This window comes from Schistocerca serialis, chromosome 2 (genome assembly GCF_023864345.2).
Source record: "Schistocerca serialis cubense isolate TAMUIC-IGC-003099 chromosome 2, iqSchSeri2.2, whole genome shotgun sequence".
Taxonomy (NCBI): domain Eukaryota; kingdom Metazoa; phylum Arthropoda; class Insecta; order Orthoptera; family Acrididae; genus Schistocerca; species Schistocerca serialis.
In genome coordinates, this window is record NC_064639.1 from 683,963,507 (window position 1) to 683,983,973 (window position 20,467).

The following is a 20,467-nucleotide window of genomic DNA, read 5'->3' on the forward strand; positions in this document are numbered from 1 at the left end:
TTTGTTGTGCTAAATCGTGAAATATTTACGATTCAGCCCCTATAGTTTCATGAAGCTCCAATAGGTGACGGCTCAATTTGTAGCCTTCAGTTTGGCGTCTGTAAATGAGGTGGGTTTCAAACAGAGAGCTGTCATTGAGTTTCTTTTGCTGAAATCCACAGCACTGCATATACTCGTAAGGATAATATAATGTTTACGGACACGTGGCAATGAACAAAAGCATTCTGAGTCATTCCGCGCAAACCTGTCCGATCTCTAGCGTGCCGGCCGGCTGCACACAGCTGTGACTCCTGCATTGTTGGCACGTGTGACACTCTCATTCGAGGTGATCGATGGATCACAATCAAACACCTTGCTGCACAACTGGCCTCACACAAGTCTACGCAGCCGAGAGGAGCCCATAAAGCTTCATAGGAGTCATCCACCCTACAGCCCAGATCTCGCATCTGCTGACCTCCATCGGTTTGGCCCAAGGAAGGATGCACTCTGTGCCAAGCAGTACGTGGATCATGGGGAGGCGACTGAGGCAGCAAGACATTGGCTCCGACATCAAAATGGTTCAAATGGCTCTGAGCACTATGGGACTTAACATCTGAGGTCATCAGTCCCCTAGACTTAGAACTACTTAAACCTAACTAACCTATGGACATCACACCCATCCATGCCCGAGGCAGGATTCAAACCTGCGACCCTAGCAGCAGCGCGGATCCGGACTGAAGCGCCTAGAACCACTCGTCCACAGCGGACGGCTGCTCCGACATCGATCAGTAGAGTGGTACCATGTGGGCGTACAAGACCTCCAAGTAAGGGGGTGCAAGGCCGTCGCATTGGACGGAGACTATGTTGAAAAATAGGTTGTTTGTAACCAAAAGAGGAGTAATGAGATGGGATTTTGGAATCCAGAATAAAACCACCTTTGTTGTCTCCGAAACTTACGCCTCATCTCCCCATCCTGGCGTATGAGCACTCCACAAAAGGTTAAGTCGTTTTTTCTTCAGCAATGTTAGGTTTACCATTGTTGTATGGTGCTGTCTCTCGACTGTATGAGTTACGGTTGGTTTGTGACTGTCCCAGCATACTCACCACTATCCTTCTTCTCCACTTACCATCACTTCTGACGTGAATGACATGATTTTTTGATGAACTTTTGTTTTTACACATTTGACCATTGTTTTTAACTTTTCTTCTAAGAGTTTGCTCCTGCTATTTTTACAATTTTTGGAATAGTATTTTTGGTCAAACGTTTGAGGCAAGCGGAAACAAGCCTCCTAGGAGTAACACAATGGATTTTGTACGCATCTCAATAGTCACACCAATTAGGACATGGAAAGAGGGTCTATCAAACAGACCAGCACTAGATTTAGTTTTCCACAGAAAAATTTGATTTTTTGAAACTTATCTGGGTAATTAGAAAAATCTTGTGAATGTATGCTTTCCCGGCGTATACAGCTGGCGAAGAGTTCTCGGGCTTCCAGCCGGGTGGCGATGTCTTCAAACTGCGACGTTTCGACGAAGGCTATCAACTGAGCGCGGCCTGGAATCCAGCATTAGCCGCAGTACGCCAGGAACGCAACAAGAACCGTCCAGCTCACGAGATGCGATCAGAATGCTCTGACGGAGACACGAACGGCGCACCCGCTTCCCCCTCCACCCCGCCCGCCGGCTCCGCTGGACCCAGCCTCCCGCGGCCAGGTGGTGGGGGGCACACCGCAGGTATAAAGGGACCGGCATCCGCAAAGTCTCGGCACTTCGCCAGAAGATGATGAGTATGTCACTCGTCGAAACGTCGCAGTTTGAAGACATCGCCACCCGGCTGGAAGCCCGAGAACTCTTCGCCAGAAAAATCTTACTTACAATTTGGGGGAAACTTTCTGCCCGAATCTTCGTAGCCATCAAAGAGTAGGAAATAGACGAACGGGGTACCAAAACTGACCAGCATAAGTGTTAGGAGTCTTAGTTTTGCAGAAAAAGGTTTAATTTTCTGAAACTAATATAATGGTAATTAAGGAAAACTTATTTGTGTTTGTCCGAATTTTTATGGCCACACTAAGTGTGCGCAATCGACAAATGGGGTATCAAAATGATCAGCTTGATGTCTAATTTTGGAAAATAATATTTAATTGCTTCAAGTAGTAACAGTAATTAAGAAAAACTTAATCAGTGATTCGAGGTAAATTTATAGAATGAACGTTTGTCCAAATTTTCATTGCCAATAGAAAAATGAGAAATGGACAAGCGTGGTATCAAAGTGACTTAATTGTGAATGTCTTAAGAATTTTTACACGTTATGTCATATAGAAGTTGAGATTATACGCCCATGACCATAATGCTCATTTTTACACATGTCCTGAAGGCAAGAAATTTTCAACAATAAATCTGTTGATTTTAGCCACCAAATAAAGCAATGATGTAAAACCTGGTCTGAGTACAATTTCATAGCGAGGGAAACGTAGCGCTCTGAAGAGATTTTTAACTGAGTCACAGAAACCGTGAAATATTTGTCTAGGTTAGAGGGCTGAAGCTTGATGGACTTAGCTACTGAATAGCTGTTATAATGAGAGATGGTGTCCGCTGTTGATGACGTCAAGGAATCAGGATATACCTATGCTGACCATATGCCACTCTGGCACTTCTATCCAAGGAGACCTTAGCAAGAGATGAAGGAAGGTCTCGTGGAAGGTCAGAATTTGACATACTGTTTGTTGGGTCAAGCGATTTAGTGTGCATGTTTAGTAGGTTCTTGGAACAGGTCTGGTGACTGTTTTTAACACCATTTGCCATTTATGCTCCTCTTCTCCGCCAGTCACGTGATGCAATACATTGGTGTGTAGGAGTGCTCGCTGCCAGGTGTGTTGACAGGCGGCGCTGTGTTGCAGGAGCTACTTCGGGAGCAGCGACGGCAGCTCACAGTACTCGCTGGTGCGCCTGCCCATGGGTGGCACCGACTTCTCCGTACGCAACTACACGTACGATGACAGCAGTAAGCCTGACCCGTCCCTGAAGAACTTTGCTCTCCAGCCGGAAGACATCGAATACAAGGTAATCTGTATTATTGTGTTCCTGCATTGGACCTAGGAATCACGACTTCAGCTGCACATTGATTAAAGTTTGTGTTGAACCTTGTTCCTGCAGTACGTCACGCACCTGTCTGTAGAGTTCCTTAATGTATATGATTTAAAAATAGAAATCGTTTTTATTTTCAAAATAATATCAAGGAAAGCGCTTTGTTTCTATATGATTATTAACAGGTTTCTTCAATTATGGACACACAATTGAGATAATGCATGAAATTTATTTTCCGAAATGTTAGAATTTATTTGGGATTATTGCTGGTAAGTCACGTCTCACTTCCGCCGAAAGTCAAGACTGATCTTCGCAGTTGTTTCACGTAAAAGGTATATTCCTTAACGAAAAGTATTGAAGACTCTAGCCCACATTTAACTATGATATGACAATAAAGATGGTTCGCTTAAATAATTTGAATAACTGTGAAATGTGACGTAACTGTTTTCTTTGTGCACTTTTCTTCCCTTATATTGCATGAATTACATTTTTTATCCGATGAGCGATATACAAAATACAGGGGTATGTATCCACCCCTGCCGCAAAAAGATCGCAATTTCAGAAACATCGTCATTGAGGCGGGAAAACGACTCTACAACTTGTCCTGAAAATATCCCACAAAGGTTCGTTTTTAATATGAGTGGGGGATTAGAGGGTGCTGGGGGTGTGGGGTGGAGGTGAGAGCTATTATAAGCGCCTTAGTATTACTTCATCATGTTCATTAAACCAGTCTCGAACAATTCCAAGCCGGCCGAAGTGGCCTTGCGGTTCTAGGCACTACAGTCTGGAACCGGGCGACCGCTACGGTTGCAGGTTCGAATCCTGCCTCTGGCATGGATGTGTGTGATGTCCTTAGGTTAGTTAGGTTTAATTAGTTCTAAGTTCTAGGCGACTGATGACCTCAGAAGTTAAGTCGCATAGTGCTCAGAGCCATTTGAACCATTTTTGAACAATTCCAAACGTATACAAGGAGGCATTATCGTTTTAGTATATAGGCCATGCATTGTGGAACACACTTTGTGGCATTGTGTGAAAAGAGTTACACAGTTCTTTGACATATCCTACCGTGTAACCTATCTACAACACGTAGACCACAGAGTGACGCTGCGTCCCACAGCATCAATGAATACCCACAGTGATTCACTATAGTATGAAGAGAGTGATCATGATAGCCTCCCGCTGTGGTTGTCCAAACATAAACACAGCTATTGGTCAAGACTGGAGTGACTATTCGTCTGGTGATGACGTTCTCCCAACATTGTTCTGTCCATCTGAATGCTAGCAGCATCAATTTCGTCGCTTCAAGCATCGTGAAATTAATGATTTTGAAACAGAGGTTCTGCTGTCAATGTTTGTAGTTCGCTGTTCATGTTGGGTAGTTTTTGATTATACAGCTTCCTGCACATGTGTTTTCACGTCAGTTTGTCTCTTGCAGCCCTGACACAATCTACCTCTAAGTCCTATTGTCCTCATCAGCCAGGTTCGAATTTCAGCCAATACTGGGCTTGGCACACGATGTTTTCCCTAGTTTACTGAATGTAGGCCGTCATTGCACTGTGCATGATACTTCTCCAGAAATCATTAAGGGTGGCCGTTTACGTGCTGAGGACCTTTCAGGATGGATCCCAACAATCATGGAATCGGAGAGCTCAGCCATCTTGAAATTTTAGCACTGCAATATATTATTTCTTGTGACCACTGTGACTGATAGTGATAGGCTGATCTGTTTACGTCCTTGCCTGCTGGTTGGTATGGAACACTGGAGGGTGGGAATATACGACAGGTTTCCCTTGAGCACTGCTGTTGATGTGTCGTTAGTTGAGGTGGTCGGTAACGGATAATCATATATCAATGAAAACTTAATACTTTACAAGTTTTGGTATAATATGTACACTTAATAACTGAAATATACATAATTTTGAAGTGCTGTAGGGAATTTTGTGGTGTTGAGTTACATACAATGAGAATAATGTCCCTGATAGAAACAAGTAGCGTTTAATGCTGATACACTCAGATTAGTCACTAACATATGTTTCGTACCATCGGCGTACATCAGCATAATTTCCTCAATGCAGTGTTCCGTACTAAGGTTGACATGAGTTCGAAGACGATCAGAATCTGGGCGAAGACTCTTCAGTGCGTCTACTTGAAAAGATGCGCCGGCTAATCAGAGTCACAGGCAGTGAGTAACGTCATGTAATTTAGCTTCCAATGGTGCTGCGTAGCCTTGGCACCACACACCGGCGAACAGCGAGCGATGGAAGTTGATCTTTCCGGAGGTGCCCTGGTGAGGGGGTTTAAGTATGCTGTCTCTCACGTAGCTATGTGCAGCGCATGGCGTGCTGGGTGCGGTTGACACACCGTATATTCTGTAGTTAGATGACAGATGTTCGTATCAGTATACTCGATCGAAAAAAAAGACTCTATCAGAACCTATCTGCGTCCTCTGGTTTGGAGCCGAATGGAAGGTTTAAACGAGAGGCTCAGACGAATCTGTAACGATATTGGATGCGGGTTTCTCGACCGGAGAACTAGACTTCCATTGGAGAACTAGACTTCCATTAGGTAGAGAACTAGACTTTCATTAGGAGATCAGGCGTGCACTACACGCAGGAAGTAGTTACTAAGGTAATGGAGTACGTTTGGTTTGCACGTGTGAGTGTTTAGGAAAGAGATACACCTCTACAGGCCTGATACGATACGTTCGTTGTTCTTATAGGTAAGAATGCTGTCCCCATTAAGTAAACAGAGCAGCACCTGCAGGAGGGTCTATGATAAGCTCCCAGAACTAATCTCATAAATAAATGATAACATTTCTCACATAGTACTACTAACAGATGTAAACAGCAATGAAAATCGAAATTCAAATTGGAAAGTATATCGCGAAGGTAGATTGAAAGCCGTAGGCGTGTTTGTAACTATAAAAAACACAATAATATTTAGCAGGGTGCCGAATGTGAAATAATTTGGATGAAGGAGGATTAATCTTGGGAATTGGATGCTCTTATAGACACGCGTCTCTGGAGGAGTAATGGCGGTACATTTAAGGGAAAGCTTCGAGAAAATTTTAAGTAAATTTTCTGGTCATCTTACTAGTTTTTGTTGGAGATGTAAACTTACTAGCTACAGACCGAGAGACTCGAGTGATGAAGGCAGGTAGTACGGAAGGAGAATTATGTGAAATTGTGCTAAATGCTTTATTCGAAAATTGCCTTCATCAGATAATTAGAGAAAATAGTCGTGAAGACAACGTATTAGATTTCCTGGCCACCAACAGGGCCGAACTTTTCGACTCAGTACAGAAAAGGGTATCAGTCATGTTGAGGCAGTTACAGTTGAAACGTCCCCTTTGAACAATTATACACGACTGTCCTTAAACTGACACACAATATTTTGTTAGCGCAACGCAATCTGACTTTCAAAATTCCCTACAAAAGAATGGCCCTGACTAACATTAAACTATACCTTTCACAAATCACTTACCTCACAAAAATCTTCGCTGCTCAAGCTACTGCAATACAGCGAGCGCCACTACTGCCAGCTAAATAAAAGATTCAAACTACTGAAGGCACTAACTACTGATAGGGATAGTTAGCAAATGAAAGATATTAATAGAGAACAAACAATGTATTTACCTTGATATCATCATATATAAATATAGCAGTTCATGACAAATTACAAATCTCCGCCATCTCTCTCCCCACATCCACCACTGCTGGCGGCTCACCTCCAACTGCGCAACGCTACGCGCTGTTCACATCCAGCTGCCGCTGCCCAACACTACAATGGCAGACAACAATGCAAACTAGCCACAGACTGCACACAGCACAGCCAGTGATTTTCATATTGAGCGCTACGTAACGTTGCCAATAAGAAAACATAAACAGCCTACTTACATAGAGAAAACATAAACAGCCTACTTACATAAAGAAAACATAAACAGCCTACTTACATAAAGAAAACATAAACAGCCTACTTACACAGTATCACTGAACACGCCTGTAAATGTAAGTGTAAAGAAAGGCAGGGAGATATTTGAGATTAGAAAGAGCTACAAGAAACCGGTTTCGTATTACCTGAGTGATCAACACGAAAATTATATCTCCAGAACTGACAACAATGAGCATAAATGGAGAAAGTGGAAGAGCGTTCTATATTGTGCTGTAGACAGGTATGTCCCGGGAAAAGTTGTGAGAGATGGGAAAGACCTGCTATGGCTCAACAGCCAGGTTAGAAAGCCGCTACGACAGCGGAGAGAGCTTCAAAGTCTCATAAACAACCAAAAACTGAACGAAACCAAAATTAGCGGAAGGAAAGCCCGTATCTCTAATGTCAGTCTCTTATAGAATTCTGGAGCATGTTTTATATTCATATTTTAGGATTTTATGGAGACCGGAAACCTTCTCTGTTAGAATCAACATGAGTTCTGGAAACCCATCGAGCTCTGTTCATCCAAGAGACCCAGAGAACAGTAGATATTGGCGTCCACGTTGATGTAGTGTTCTCGAAGGCCTTCGATACAGTTCCAGTCTGTCGCCTAATGATTGAAATATCAGACCTGCTATGTGACTGGATTGACGAGTTTCTAGCAAACAGACACAGCATATCATCAGACGCAAAACTTGAAAAGTGGGAAGCCACTTTTAATGCTTCTGTACATTTGATATAAGATTAGCACTAATTAGGGGATAACGATGGAGTGGAATACGATAATTATGTTTTATTAATATGAATTGGATTACAGTACATCGTATCAAATACATGTGACATGGTGGAGGTTATAATGGTCGCCTAGTCGTAGATATTGCTATGATCACACTATTTCACTCCCATTTACGGAGCTTGTTAGCACTTGATGTTAGGTTGGCGCCTTTAAAATGCATTGTAGTAATCGCTGCTGCTTGTTGGATCGCTGCTGTGTCTCGATGCTGATGCTGGCTCTAAATCTGGTTGTCTAGGGGTAAAATCACGAGGTCCCGTGTTTTTATGTGCTTTTGATGATAAATAACGAGTGAAACGAACAAATATTTAAACTTCAAATATTTATTACTCTGGTGGCATCTTAATTCCACTCTCCACCAAAGACAATGACACAACACAAAGTAGTACTTCTTTTACATGTTCTTTGCATTGTTTATCCACCTCGAACAATAACACACATACACACTTTACCAAACTGACATTCCGACTGCGCTCCCAACCCTTCTTGCTGCTTGTATTTATACCCTTGTCATAGAACTACTAAAAAGAGATATACACTCCTGGAAATTGAAATAAGAACACCGTGAATTCATTGTCCAAGGAAGGGGAAACTTTATTGACACATTCCTGGGGTCAGATACATCACATGATCACACTGACAGAACCACAGGCACATAGACACAGGCAACAGAGCATGCACAATGTCGGCACTAGTACAGTGTATATCCACCTTTCGCAGCAATGTAGGCTGCTATTCTCCCATGGAGACGATCGTAGAGATGCTGGATGTAGTCCTGTGGAACGGCTTGCCATGCCATTTCCACCTGGCGCCTCAGTTGGACCAGCGCTCGTGCTGGACGTGCAGACCGCGTGAGACGACGCTTCATCCAGTCCCAAACATGCTCAATGGGGGACAGATCCGGAGATCTTGCTGGCCAGGGTAGTTGACTTACACCTTCTAGAGCACGTTGGGTGGCACGGGATACATGCGGACGTGCATTGTCCTGTTGGAACAGCAAGTTCCCTTGCCGGTCTAGGAATGGTAGAACGATGGGTTCGATGACGGTTTGGATGTACCGTGCACTATTCAGTGTCCCCTCGACGATCACCAGTGGTGTACGGCCAGTGTAGGAGATCGCTCCCCACACCATGATGCCGGGTGTTGGCCCTGTGTGCCTCGGTCGTATGCAGTCCTGATTGTGGCGCTCACCTGCACGGCGCCAAACACGCATACGACCATCATTGGCACCAAGGCAGAAGCGACTCTCATCGCTGAAGACGACACGTCTCCATTCGTTCCTCCATTCACGCCTGTCGCGACACCACTGGAGGCGGGCTGCACGATGTTGGGGCGTGAGCGGAAGACGGCCTAACGGTGTGCGGGACCGTGGCCCAGCTTCATGGAGACGGTTGCGAATGGTCCTCGCCGATACCCCAGGAGCAACAGTGTCCCTAATTTGCTGGGAAGTGGCGGTGCGGTCCCCTACGGCACGGCGTAGGATCCTACGGTCTTGGCGTGCATCCGTGCGTCGCTGCGGTCCGGTCCCAGGTCGACGGGCACGTGCACCTTCCGCCGACCACTGGCGACAACATCGATGTACTGTGGAGACCTCACGCCCCACGTGTTGAGCAATTCGGCGGTACGTCCACCCGGCCTCCCACATGCCCACTATACGCCCTCGCTCAAAGTCCGTCAACTGCACATACGGTTCACGTCCACGCTGTCGCGGCATGCTACCAGTGTTAAAGACTGCGATGGAGCTCCGTATGCCACGGCAAACTGGCTGACAATGACGACGGCGGTGCACAAATGCTGCGCAGCTAGCGCCATTCGACGGCCAACACCGCGGTTCCTGGTGTGTCCGCTGTGCCGTGCGTGTGATCATTGCTTGTACAGCCCTCTCGCAGTGTCCGGAGCAAGTATGGTGGGTCTGACACACCGGTTTCAATGTGTTCTTTTTTCCATTTCTAGGAGTGTAGTTTATAAGTCACATGTACATCTGTTATTGTAATTTGTGCAGAAAAAGTTATTAATTTGTATCAAGTGACATAATTTAACAGGTTATTAAAATGACAGACAGATTTTTTGACTTGACAGAATAATTATTTGTTACAAAAAGGCAGTTTTTTAGATGTTTGTCAATTGACTACTCTAATTTGCGTAAATAAGTAAATAACATGAGTTATTAAGAATTACATTGGTTTTCGTCTAAAATAGGAGTGTTTATGTGAATACTGAGTGACAAGGCTCCTAGTGAACAAATAGGTTTCGCTGGGAGATTTTTCTTTAAGGAGATCCAAAATATGTAAGTTGGCCACTATTTTTCGTACTTCATGTTAATTATTTAAGATGAACTTAGTGTTTTTACATGATGACATTTGCTGTATCAGTGATCAAGTGATATTAACTTTTGTGTGGTCAGTTATTCAGTATACTTTAATGGGTTGACTGTTTTTTGAGACATGTTATGCAATCATTGTTAACATACACAATAAATTTTCTATAATCATAAATACTCGTTAAACTGGTTGAATTTGGAGGGTATCGCATACTTCGGTAAAGTAAAACCTTTAATAGGTTCCGTTACAGTACCCCCCTTGGGTAATATCATTTACAGAATGTTAATGATATTAGCCGACTAGGACAAATGTGTCAAATGGCTAAAATTTGGAAAATTTCAACTTTAATACATTTTTTGTTTTACTAGGCATAATGTGTATGTATACAATGACTGTTACACCGTTTCAAAATGACTTTTTCCTGCAAATATTTTAGTTGTGTTAATTCAAATGTACTTTGTGTTATGACTCTCAGTATGACAGCATAATAAAAATATTTAGTAATATATGAAAGCAAAAAAAAATGGTATAATCTTTGCTCCCAGTGAGCCACATGGAAAATGATCAAAAACAGACACAAGTATATTGCATACTATGTTAAGATGCATAAAAAATTGTATGTAAATTATTTCAAAGTCAGCTCTCATTGAGTCACAGAATAATCAAGATAATAGAAGGAACATAAATATATTACATGGATGGACAGGTCATATGTCCATAAGAAAATATTGCAACTGTCTGCTCTTTTTGAGCCACATGATGGAAATGAAAACAAAGAACATAATTATAAGTATGGACATGATATATACACACAAACACTAGACAAGTCACATGTATGAATATAATATGCATTTGAAAAAAAGTTTTTTAAATATTGTCTCCCATTGAGACACATAGTCAAGATAGTACAAGAACATATTAATACCAAAATTGCACACTTAAATTGGTCACAACATAACACAAATATCAAACTTGATGGACATCTGATTAGCTGTAGAAACTTTTACACAAATCTTATGCCTAAGAAAAGAATAGTAACAAAATGATGGGTCTTGCACAACAATTTTTACATTGTCTTTTATATTTGGTGCAAGTATCTCCCATATCCAAAAAAAAGTAATAAATGTTTGTCACCTCTTTGAGTGCATTGTTAGACTTGCCCATTGCAAGTAAAGCAGATGTCTCAAAATTTAATATTCAATAGTGACAATAAAAATATAAAAACATTCTCTCAGAGATCTGGAACTTTTCCAGGGTCTATAGGATGAGTGGTAGTTGCTATTTGACACACCCAGTAAAAATCTTTGCTGGTAAAATACTTTACAGAAAATAAGTAACTGTATTCAATAAGGAAAATGTGCTTAATCATGTTTATATGGTTTCAATTCAGTGATGTTTCTTAATCCAAATAACCTTCTTGATCTGGGAAAGATAAGTCTATATGCATTAGGATGTGGGCTTTCTTTTATTTCAAATGGACCAATGTAAATATCAAAAAACTTCTTAAGTTCAGCTGACAATAATTTTGATTTCTCTTGTGTCTTGACAAGTACAAGGTCCCCTGGTTTGAACTGTGTAGCTTTTCCTTTAGCTGCATGTCTCCTTTTTCTTGATTCCCCTTGTTTTTTCATGGTTTCCCATACACAGTCTTCTCTTTCTTGGGGTGGCATAATTTTGCAAGGTGGGTACTCTATGTTTTCAGTGAAGAAACTAGTGGGGTATTGGTTGTACATTATTTAATGTGGGGAAAATCCAGTGGAAGAGTGCTGTTAGCTGTTCATTATTTCTTCAAAACTATTTATGTACTCTGACCAATTTGTGTGGTTCTGGCTACAGTAGGTTCTGCACAGTCTTCCAATTTCTCTCATGTATCTTGCAGCTGGGTTGCTTGACGGGTGGTAAGCAGATATTAAAATGCGTTTAATTCCCGTGTCTTGAATAAAAGTTTTCCAGTATTTAGAGGTGAACTAAGACCCATTGTCTGAAAGTATTGCCTTTGGTTTTCCCACAGTGTTGAAGTAATTACTTGTAATTTTTGAAACTATCTGTTGGCTGGTAGCTTTCTTTAAGGGACAAAGCTTTATAAACATGTAGAAGATGTCTACCATGACATAAATATAACTGTAATTCCCCCTTGTCTTGGGCAACGGTCTGTAGATGTCGGTTGCAACGAGAACGAGTTTATTTGTGGGTAATATGTTCTGCATTATTCCCCTGGTTGTTTGGTTAGTCACTTTTACCCTCTGACATCTGTCACATGTTGATAACTTTTTCTTTACTCTTCTGCTAATGTTGTAAAAATAAATGTGCTCTTGTATTTTCTGAATACACTTAGTGGTGACACAGTGGCCAAAGCTTTCATGTACATAAGTAATGAGCGTATCTATTTGTTGCTCAGGCCAACACAGTTTCCAATAGTCTAAATCCGGTTTAGGTCTTCTGAATAGCATCCCCTTATGTACTTTATAGTATGCTTCTACCTTTTCTCCCCCAGTTTTTCCTATGTAACTTTTGACTAGTTTCCAGTTTCCATCGTGGTTCTGAAACCCCCTAATGTTTTTTGGATTCCAAGATGGCCGTCGTGTAAGTGACGCCAGAAACTATTTCCAGAAAGTTAAGTGATTTAGACAGGAATATGATTTAGTTTAACACCAACGACAAATTAAATACATGCATTAGTGTATCGTTTAGTCTTGCCGTTAAAGGGTGCACTTTTATTTTCGTAATTTTTCAGAAAACACGAAAAGATCGTAACTTCGCGAAGTCGCGTTTAAGCTTAAATTTTGTAAACGTTTTTGTTTCTTGTTTCACGGTAATTTGACTAGTATCTCGGTAACAAATAAGTAAACTACCGTAAATAGCGTATAACGTCATTGTTTAATTCAAATTTCAGAAAAACAGCGTAACTTTACATCAGAAACTTGCTTATATACATTTGTTTATAGGCCTAATTATCGTAACGTTTTTGGAGAATCAAACTTAAAGTATCTCGTTTAATTGTCCTTTTTTTCATTCCATCGAGTGAAATATATAATAAATAGCGTATATCTTCATTGTCTTAACACAGATCTCAGAAAAACAGCGGAATTTTAAATCAGAAACTTGCTTATATACATTTGTGAATAGGCTTAATTCTTGTAACGTCTTTTTTGATTTTCGGTAATTTAATTGATTTATTCTAGCTAAAGTATTATTTTTGCCATGAGTGTGAAGTGCCTGACTTGCCATAGAATTGTTAGTTTTTTCATTGGAGGGACTGCAGTGGCGTGGGTGTCAGGAAAATGGATCAGGCTCATCAGTGGTTATGTAGGATTTGCAGCAGAAATAGGAAGATAGTGGAACAGGAGGGGAAAATTGCAACCCTTCAGGCTGAACTAGATCAGGCTAGGGAAGATCTGGACAGATTGAGGAGGGACAAGGGCAAAGAGAGGTGGGAAGTGGCAACAGGTAACAGAAGGAACAGGCCTAGAACTAAGTCTGACAGTTTTGTGGTGAATGTCAAAAATAAGTTTGACCTGTTGCTTCAGTTAGAAACTGATGAGCCTCAAGAAGAGGTATGTGTAGACAGGACACAACAAACTTTCAATAGGAAATTGAAAAAGAATGTAGGAAAGTCATCGAAAAGGAGGAAAGTTTTGTTGTTAGGCAGTGCTCATGCCAGAGGTGTAGGCCAACTTCTGCAGGAGGAATTAGGACCAGAATACCAGGTCACAAATTGTTTCAAATCAAGTGCTTGTCTGGATCAGGTGACAGAGGATTTAGGTTCACTCTGTAAAGGATTTACCAGGGAAGACACCGTGGTTATTGTGGGAGGGCCAGGGAACAGTATCGACAGAGATCCTGGGTACAGTATAGAGTGTGACCTGGTAAAGATTGCGTCGACATCGAGACACACCAATGTTGTATCTGTCCTGAGACGCCATGACCGGCCTCATTTGAACTCTTCTGTTGGGAGAGTTAATTTTGGAGTTGGAACGGCTGCTTGGGTCGGGTGCGGGGGCTCATATTGGTATGGTTCCTGTTGATTCTCTCAGTAGGTGGGACTATATCAGGCACAGCCTACATCTCAACAGGAAAGGGAAGGGTAAACTAGCTGGAGTAATAGCAGGAAATGTAAGGGGGGAGGCACTGCCATGAATGGTAAAATACCAGTGGTTACAGGTGTTGGAGCAGCACCTTTTTTAGGATACGTAAGACAGAAAGATGTCAAGTTCTACGAGAGGTCAGGATTGAAACAAATCTTCAGTTTAGGAAAGAAATTAAACAGCACAATTCTAGCACATTGGATCACCAATCACAGCTGTCAATTATAAATTTTCACCAATCACCAGAAATTTTATCTCCACCAAGTTGTATCTCAGTCCTAGGTAATTGCATTGATGAATTAAAGTCACCCAACTCAGCTGACATAATATGCCTCTCTGAACACCATGTGACCACTGGTATAGGAAGTAGGCCTAAGCACAATGAGAAACTCAGACTGGAGAGTACTGCAAATGTTAGAATAAGGAAAGGTTCTCGTAAAAGTATAATTAAAAATAATGTAAGTATATTTCATCAAAATATTGGGAGTTTAAAGAATAAAATAGATGAGCTTCTGGTTTGTTTAGAAGATTTAGAAGCTGAGGATGAAATAGATATACTTTGCAAATCTGAGCATCACATTGTTACTGGTATGGATAAGGTAAATGTAAGTGGATATAAGCTCTCTGCACATGTAAATAGAGAAAATATGGAGAAAGGAGGAGTTGCCATATATGTTAAAAGTTATCATTGTGCAAAAAGTATAGAAACAAAAAAGTTTTGTGTAGAGAAACATATAGAAGCATGTGCCTGGGAGCTTAAATTAAATAAAGGCACATTTATAATTGTAACTGTATACAGGTCCCCATAGGGGAAATTTTCATCTATTTCTGAAAAATTTGGACTCCTTGTTGTGCTATCTGTCAGACAGGGGGAAGCAAATTATTATTTATGGGGACTTCAATGTAGATTCTCTGAAAGAGGGTAATAGGAAAAATGACCTTGAAGTATTACCAGGTTCTTTCAATTTGACACCCGTTATTGATTTTCCTACTTGGGTGGTAAAGGATAGCAGCTCACTGATAGATAACTTCTTTATAGACCAAGATAAGTTTAAACAGATAAATGCTCAGCCTGTTGAGAATGGTCTTTCTGATCATGGTGCACAGCTAGTTACAATATATGACATAGCTCCATTAAGCAGTACTAAACAGTCCTCCAAAGTAGTACGTTCAGTGAATGATTTAACAATTGCAAATTTCAGGGAAAGCCTACAGCAGTTAGACTGGGATGAGGTGTACTGTGAACCTGATACCAATTTAAAATATAATTTATTTCATGACACTTTGTAAGTGCATTTGAAAACTGCTTCCCCAAGAAAATAGTTAAATATACTCATAAGAAACCATGTAACAAACCATGGCTTACTAAGGGTATAAAAATATCTTGTAACCGGAAAAGGGAAATGTATCTGACAGCAAGAAAGAGTAGGGACCCAGAAACTATCAAACATTATAAAAACTACTGCGCTATATTAAGAAAAGTTATTAAAAATCCAGAAGTATGTGTATCACGTCTGAAATCAGCAACTCTGATAATAAAATTAAAACAATTTGGAATATTATTAAAATAGAAACAGGTCAACCAAGAGCACAAGAAGACAGTATTACCGTCAAATTGAATGAAAACTTTACGAACAAAAAGTCAGAAGTTGAAAATATTGTTAATAATTATTTTCTAAATGTTGTGGATATAGTAGAATCCAGGTGTTCATTAGCAGATGCTAGGCAGTTAATGGAAGAGGCCATACCTATGCAATTTGATACAACTGAAAGCTCACCCACTTCTCCCTCTGAAATTAGGAAAATAATAAACTTGCTTAAAAGCAAAAACTCACATGGAATTGATGGCATTTCCAGCAAAATACTAAAAGCTTGTTCTCAACAGATAAGTAAGATTCTCAGCCACCTGTGTAATAGCTCTCTGGAACAGAGCATTTTCCCTGATAGACTGAAATATGCTATTGTTATACCTTTGCATAAAAAAGTGGATAGATCTGATGTCAACACTTACAAGAGTAGCTTCACATATCTGTAAAAATGAAGTACTAACAAAATGTCAGTTTGGTTTCCAGAAAGGTTTTTCAACAGAAAATGCCATATATGCTTTCACCAATAAAATTTTGATTGATCTGAATAACCGAACACCACCCATTGGGATTTTTTGTGATCTCTCAAAGGCTTTTGATTGTGTAAATCATGAAATTCTGCTAGACAAGCTCAAGTATTTTGGCATGAGTGGGACAGTGCACAAATGGTTTAATTTGTACCTAACTGGAAGAGTGCAGAAAGTTGAAATAAGCAGTTCTCGTAACATGCAAAGATCAGCACATTCCTCAAAATGGGGAACTATCAAGAATGGGGTTCCACAAGGGTCAGTCTTGGGTCCTTTGTTGTTCTTAATATATATTAATGACTTGCCATTCTATATTCACGAAGAGACAAAGTTAGTTCTCTTTGCTGATGATACAAGTATAGTAATCACTCCTGACAAACAAGAATTAACTGATGAAATTGTCAATAATGTCTTTCAGAAAATTACTAAGTGGTTCCTTGTAAACGGACTCTCACTGAATATTGATATGACACAGTACATACAATTCTGTACAGTAAATGGTATGACGCCATTAATAAATATAGACCTTAATCAGAAGCATATAGCTAAGGTATAATATTCAAAATTTTTAGGTGTGTCCAACGATGAGAGATTAAATTGGAAGAAACACATTGATGATCTACTGAAACGTTTGAGTTCAGCTACTTATGCAATAAGGGTCATTGCAAATTTTGGTGATAATGATCTTAGTAAATTAGCCTACTACGCCTATTTTCACTCATTGCTTGCATATGGCATCATATTTTGGGGTAATTCATCACTGAGGAATAAAGTATTTACTGCACAAAATCGTGTAATCAGAATAATAGCTGGAGTCCTCCCAAGATCATCCTGCAGACATTTATTTAAGGATCTAGGGACATTCACAGTAGCTTCTCAGTATATATACTCTCTTATGAAATTTGTTATTAACAACCAAACCCAATTCAAAAGTAATAGCAGTGTGCATAACTACAATACTAGGAGAAAGGATGATCTTCACTATTCAAGATTAAATCTAACTTTGGCACAGAAAGGGGTCAATTATACTGCCAATAAAGTATTTGGTCACTCTCCAAATAGTATCAAAAGTCTGACAGATAACCAACAAGCATTTAAGAAGAAATTAAAAGAATTTCTGAATGACAATCCTTCTACTCCATAGAGGAATTTTTAGATATAAATTAAGTGAAAAAGAAAAAAAACCAGACCAAACAATCATAAAAAATTTTAAAAAAAACAAAAAAAGGAAAGTTGTTATGTTAACTGAATTATGTTGTTAAATTACCTTAATTATGTCATGTATTGGAAAATTGGACTCGTTCCACATCATTATGAAATATCGTATTCATGATTCATGGAACTAGTATTAATCTAATCTAATCTAATCTGTTACAGATTTTTTGTATTTCCTTTTCCTCTTTAATGCCCTTTAGATACTTAATTTTGAAAATTCTCTCCTCTTCCCCACTACTTCCTTCCAAATCACTTCCCAAAGGTAGTCTTGATAAAGCGTGTGCTACCACATTTTGTTTTCCCTGAATGTACCTCACTTCGTAATCAAACTGCTGGAGAAACATGGACCATCTGGTGAGTCTGTTAGCGTATAACCTGCTCTCTTCGAGATAGCTTAATGCTTTGTGGTCTGTCTGTACTATTACTTTATGTCCCAAGAGGTAATTTCTAAATTTTGTAAAACCCCAATGTATAGCTAGTAATTCCTTTTCTGTCACTGTGTAGTGTTTCTCATGTTTTTGCTGAATTCTGCTGGCAGATGCTATTGTTCGGTGTTCCATTTTTCCATTTACTTCCTTTTCTTCGAATAAATGTACTCCTAACCCTGCATTGCTGCTGTCAGTAGCTAGCCAGAAAGGACTTGACATATCTGGTCTATGTAGAAGTTGGCTGTTACATAGTTTAGTTGCGTTTTGATTTTGTTAAAAGCATCTACATGTTCTGGTGTCCAATCCCACACTACATTTTTCTTAAGCAAGTTATACAAACAAACTGCATTTAATGCTTGATTACTCACGAATTTTCTGTAAAACCCTGTGAAAAATGATTTGAGTTGTTTCTTGTTTCTAGATATTGGAAAATTTTCTATGGCTTTTATTTTGTCTTTGTCTGGCAAAATCCCTTGTTCAGTACTGATGTGTCCCAAAAATTTTAACACCTCTAGCCCAAATTTTCGTTTTTCTAATTTTAATGCCATTCCTCCCTTTCTGAGTTTCAATACCTCCCTTAATAATTCAAGGTGTTCTTCCCACGTTTTCCCAGTTATTGAAATGTCATCTACATAGATGGTTGATTTTGAACTAGTTTCATGACCAAGTACAAAATCTAATGCTCTGATGAATTCTGCAACTGTTACATTGAGACCAAATGGCATGACTGTATACTGATAACATTTACCATTATATAGAAAGGCTGTATATTTTCTCGAATCAGGACTAAGTTTAACTTGATGAAAACCAGCGGTGAGATCTAGGCTTGTCATATGTTTGACGCACCCAAATTTAGCTAACAGCTCATCTGTACTTTCTGGGTGGTCGTTTTCTCTGATGAGATATTTGTTCAGATGTCTGGAGTCTAATACAATCCTAACGCTATTGTCTCCCTTTTTTACAATGACCAATGGGTTGTTATAGGCACTGCAACTTCTTTCTATAACTTCCCAATTTTCCATTTTTTGTATTTCTTTTTCCACAGCATCTCTTTTTGCAAATGGTATTCCATACGGTTTTATAAAGAACGTTTCATGAGGTTTTAACTGTAATTTACATTGATAATATTTGCACTCTACCAGGTCTGTCATCAAACACATCTTGGAATTCCCATAATATCTCTTTTAATTTCTCATTCTGTGTACTGTTTAGGCTTTCAGCTTCCTCCAGTTTTTTCTCTAGTCATCTACTACTAAGCATCCATGTTCAAAATTTAGGTTATATATTTTAAAAGTAAGTAACACTTGTTTCTTAACTACCTTACTGGCTCTGCCTGTAACTGGCATCTCAGGAAAATGTTGAGAATTTCTGAGCTTATCTCTAAGTCTAGAAATGATGGCAGAAACAGGACTTCCTGTGTCTACTAACACTCTTCCTTCCACTTGTCAATGTTTACTTTAACATATGGACAACCTAGCTCAACATCTTTGTATTTTCAAACAATAGATAATTTTCAATTTATTTAGTTCCTAAGTCTAATGTCTCTTTCCTACACTTAGACACATCCATCTCTGTTTGCAAAGCATTGACATTTAAATATAAACCTTCGTTTTCATCTGTTCCTCTTAACACTGTGTTGCCACTTAACAAACTACTGTTTTCACTCCATTTTTTATGAAGTCCACTACGGATTCTTATCCACCATATAGGATACAAGGTTGCACTTACCTTTGCTAATTCTTTCCAAAAGGCATCTTTGTTTATACAGTTTCCATAGCTGTTCCACAAAACTTCTAAAAACTTTCCCCCTTTTTCTCGAAAACACACATTTACATTCCATCCCTTTATATTTTCTTTATTATTATTATTATTCTCATAGATTAGTGTTTCATAGTTCCCAATAGGCAATAGCTTGTCATCAGTTACACATTCCCTAGCCTGCATTTCACTTAAATTAACCCCATTATTACCCACATTTGTTACATCACTTACCTTTACCTCATCATCACTTTTCAATTCTACAAATACTCTTATTTCTTCCTCCACACGCTCATCAATAACATCACCTGACTTAGGATCATTATTTAAATGTCCCTCTATTACTTCTTCTTCCTTCTCCACAACAACCCCATCTTCAGCTTCCCCCTATGTATGTGAATCTCAGCAATTGAGTCCTTGGCTCCGTTAAACACTTCATCATCCCCCTTCTTATCAAATAAACCCCCCAAAATAGATTCTATTTGTGGTGTGTCTGACTTGTTATTAACACCAGTATGTTGTCAGCCCAACTATGGAACTCTGCAATACCTTCAACTTCTGCAGTTTCACTAACTACCTGTGCTTGAACGCTGTTTTTATTAACTGTATCACTTTTACTCATAGTATCCCAAAACCTTTTATTAAATTCTAATTTATTCATTCTAACAACATCAGTATTTTCATGGTACTTACTCTTTACATTGTATCCTCTCCTTTTCCAGTTTTGGTTATGTGTTGTCCTGTCATAATATTGTCTAGCCCCA

At 39.7% G+C, this 20,467-nt stretch overlaps 1 protein-coding gene across 1 annotated transcript in view; it reads left to right on the forward strand.

Annotated features, from left to right (window-relative positions):
- LOC126457810 (lysosomal acid glucosylceramidase-like) overlaps positions 1–20,467 on the forward strand; it is a 394,424-nt gene that overhangs the window by 51,148 nt on the left and 322,809 nt on the right. The window contains exon 4 of the mRNA XM_050094424.1: positions 2,877–3,039. Coding sequence (XP_049950381.1) covers positions 2,877–3,039 — 163 coding nt within the window. The remainder of the gene's footprint in view (positions 1–2,876; positions 3,040–20,467) is intronic.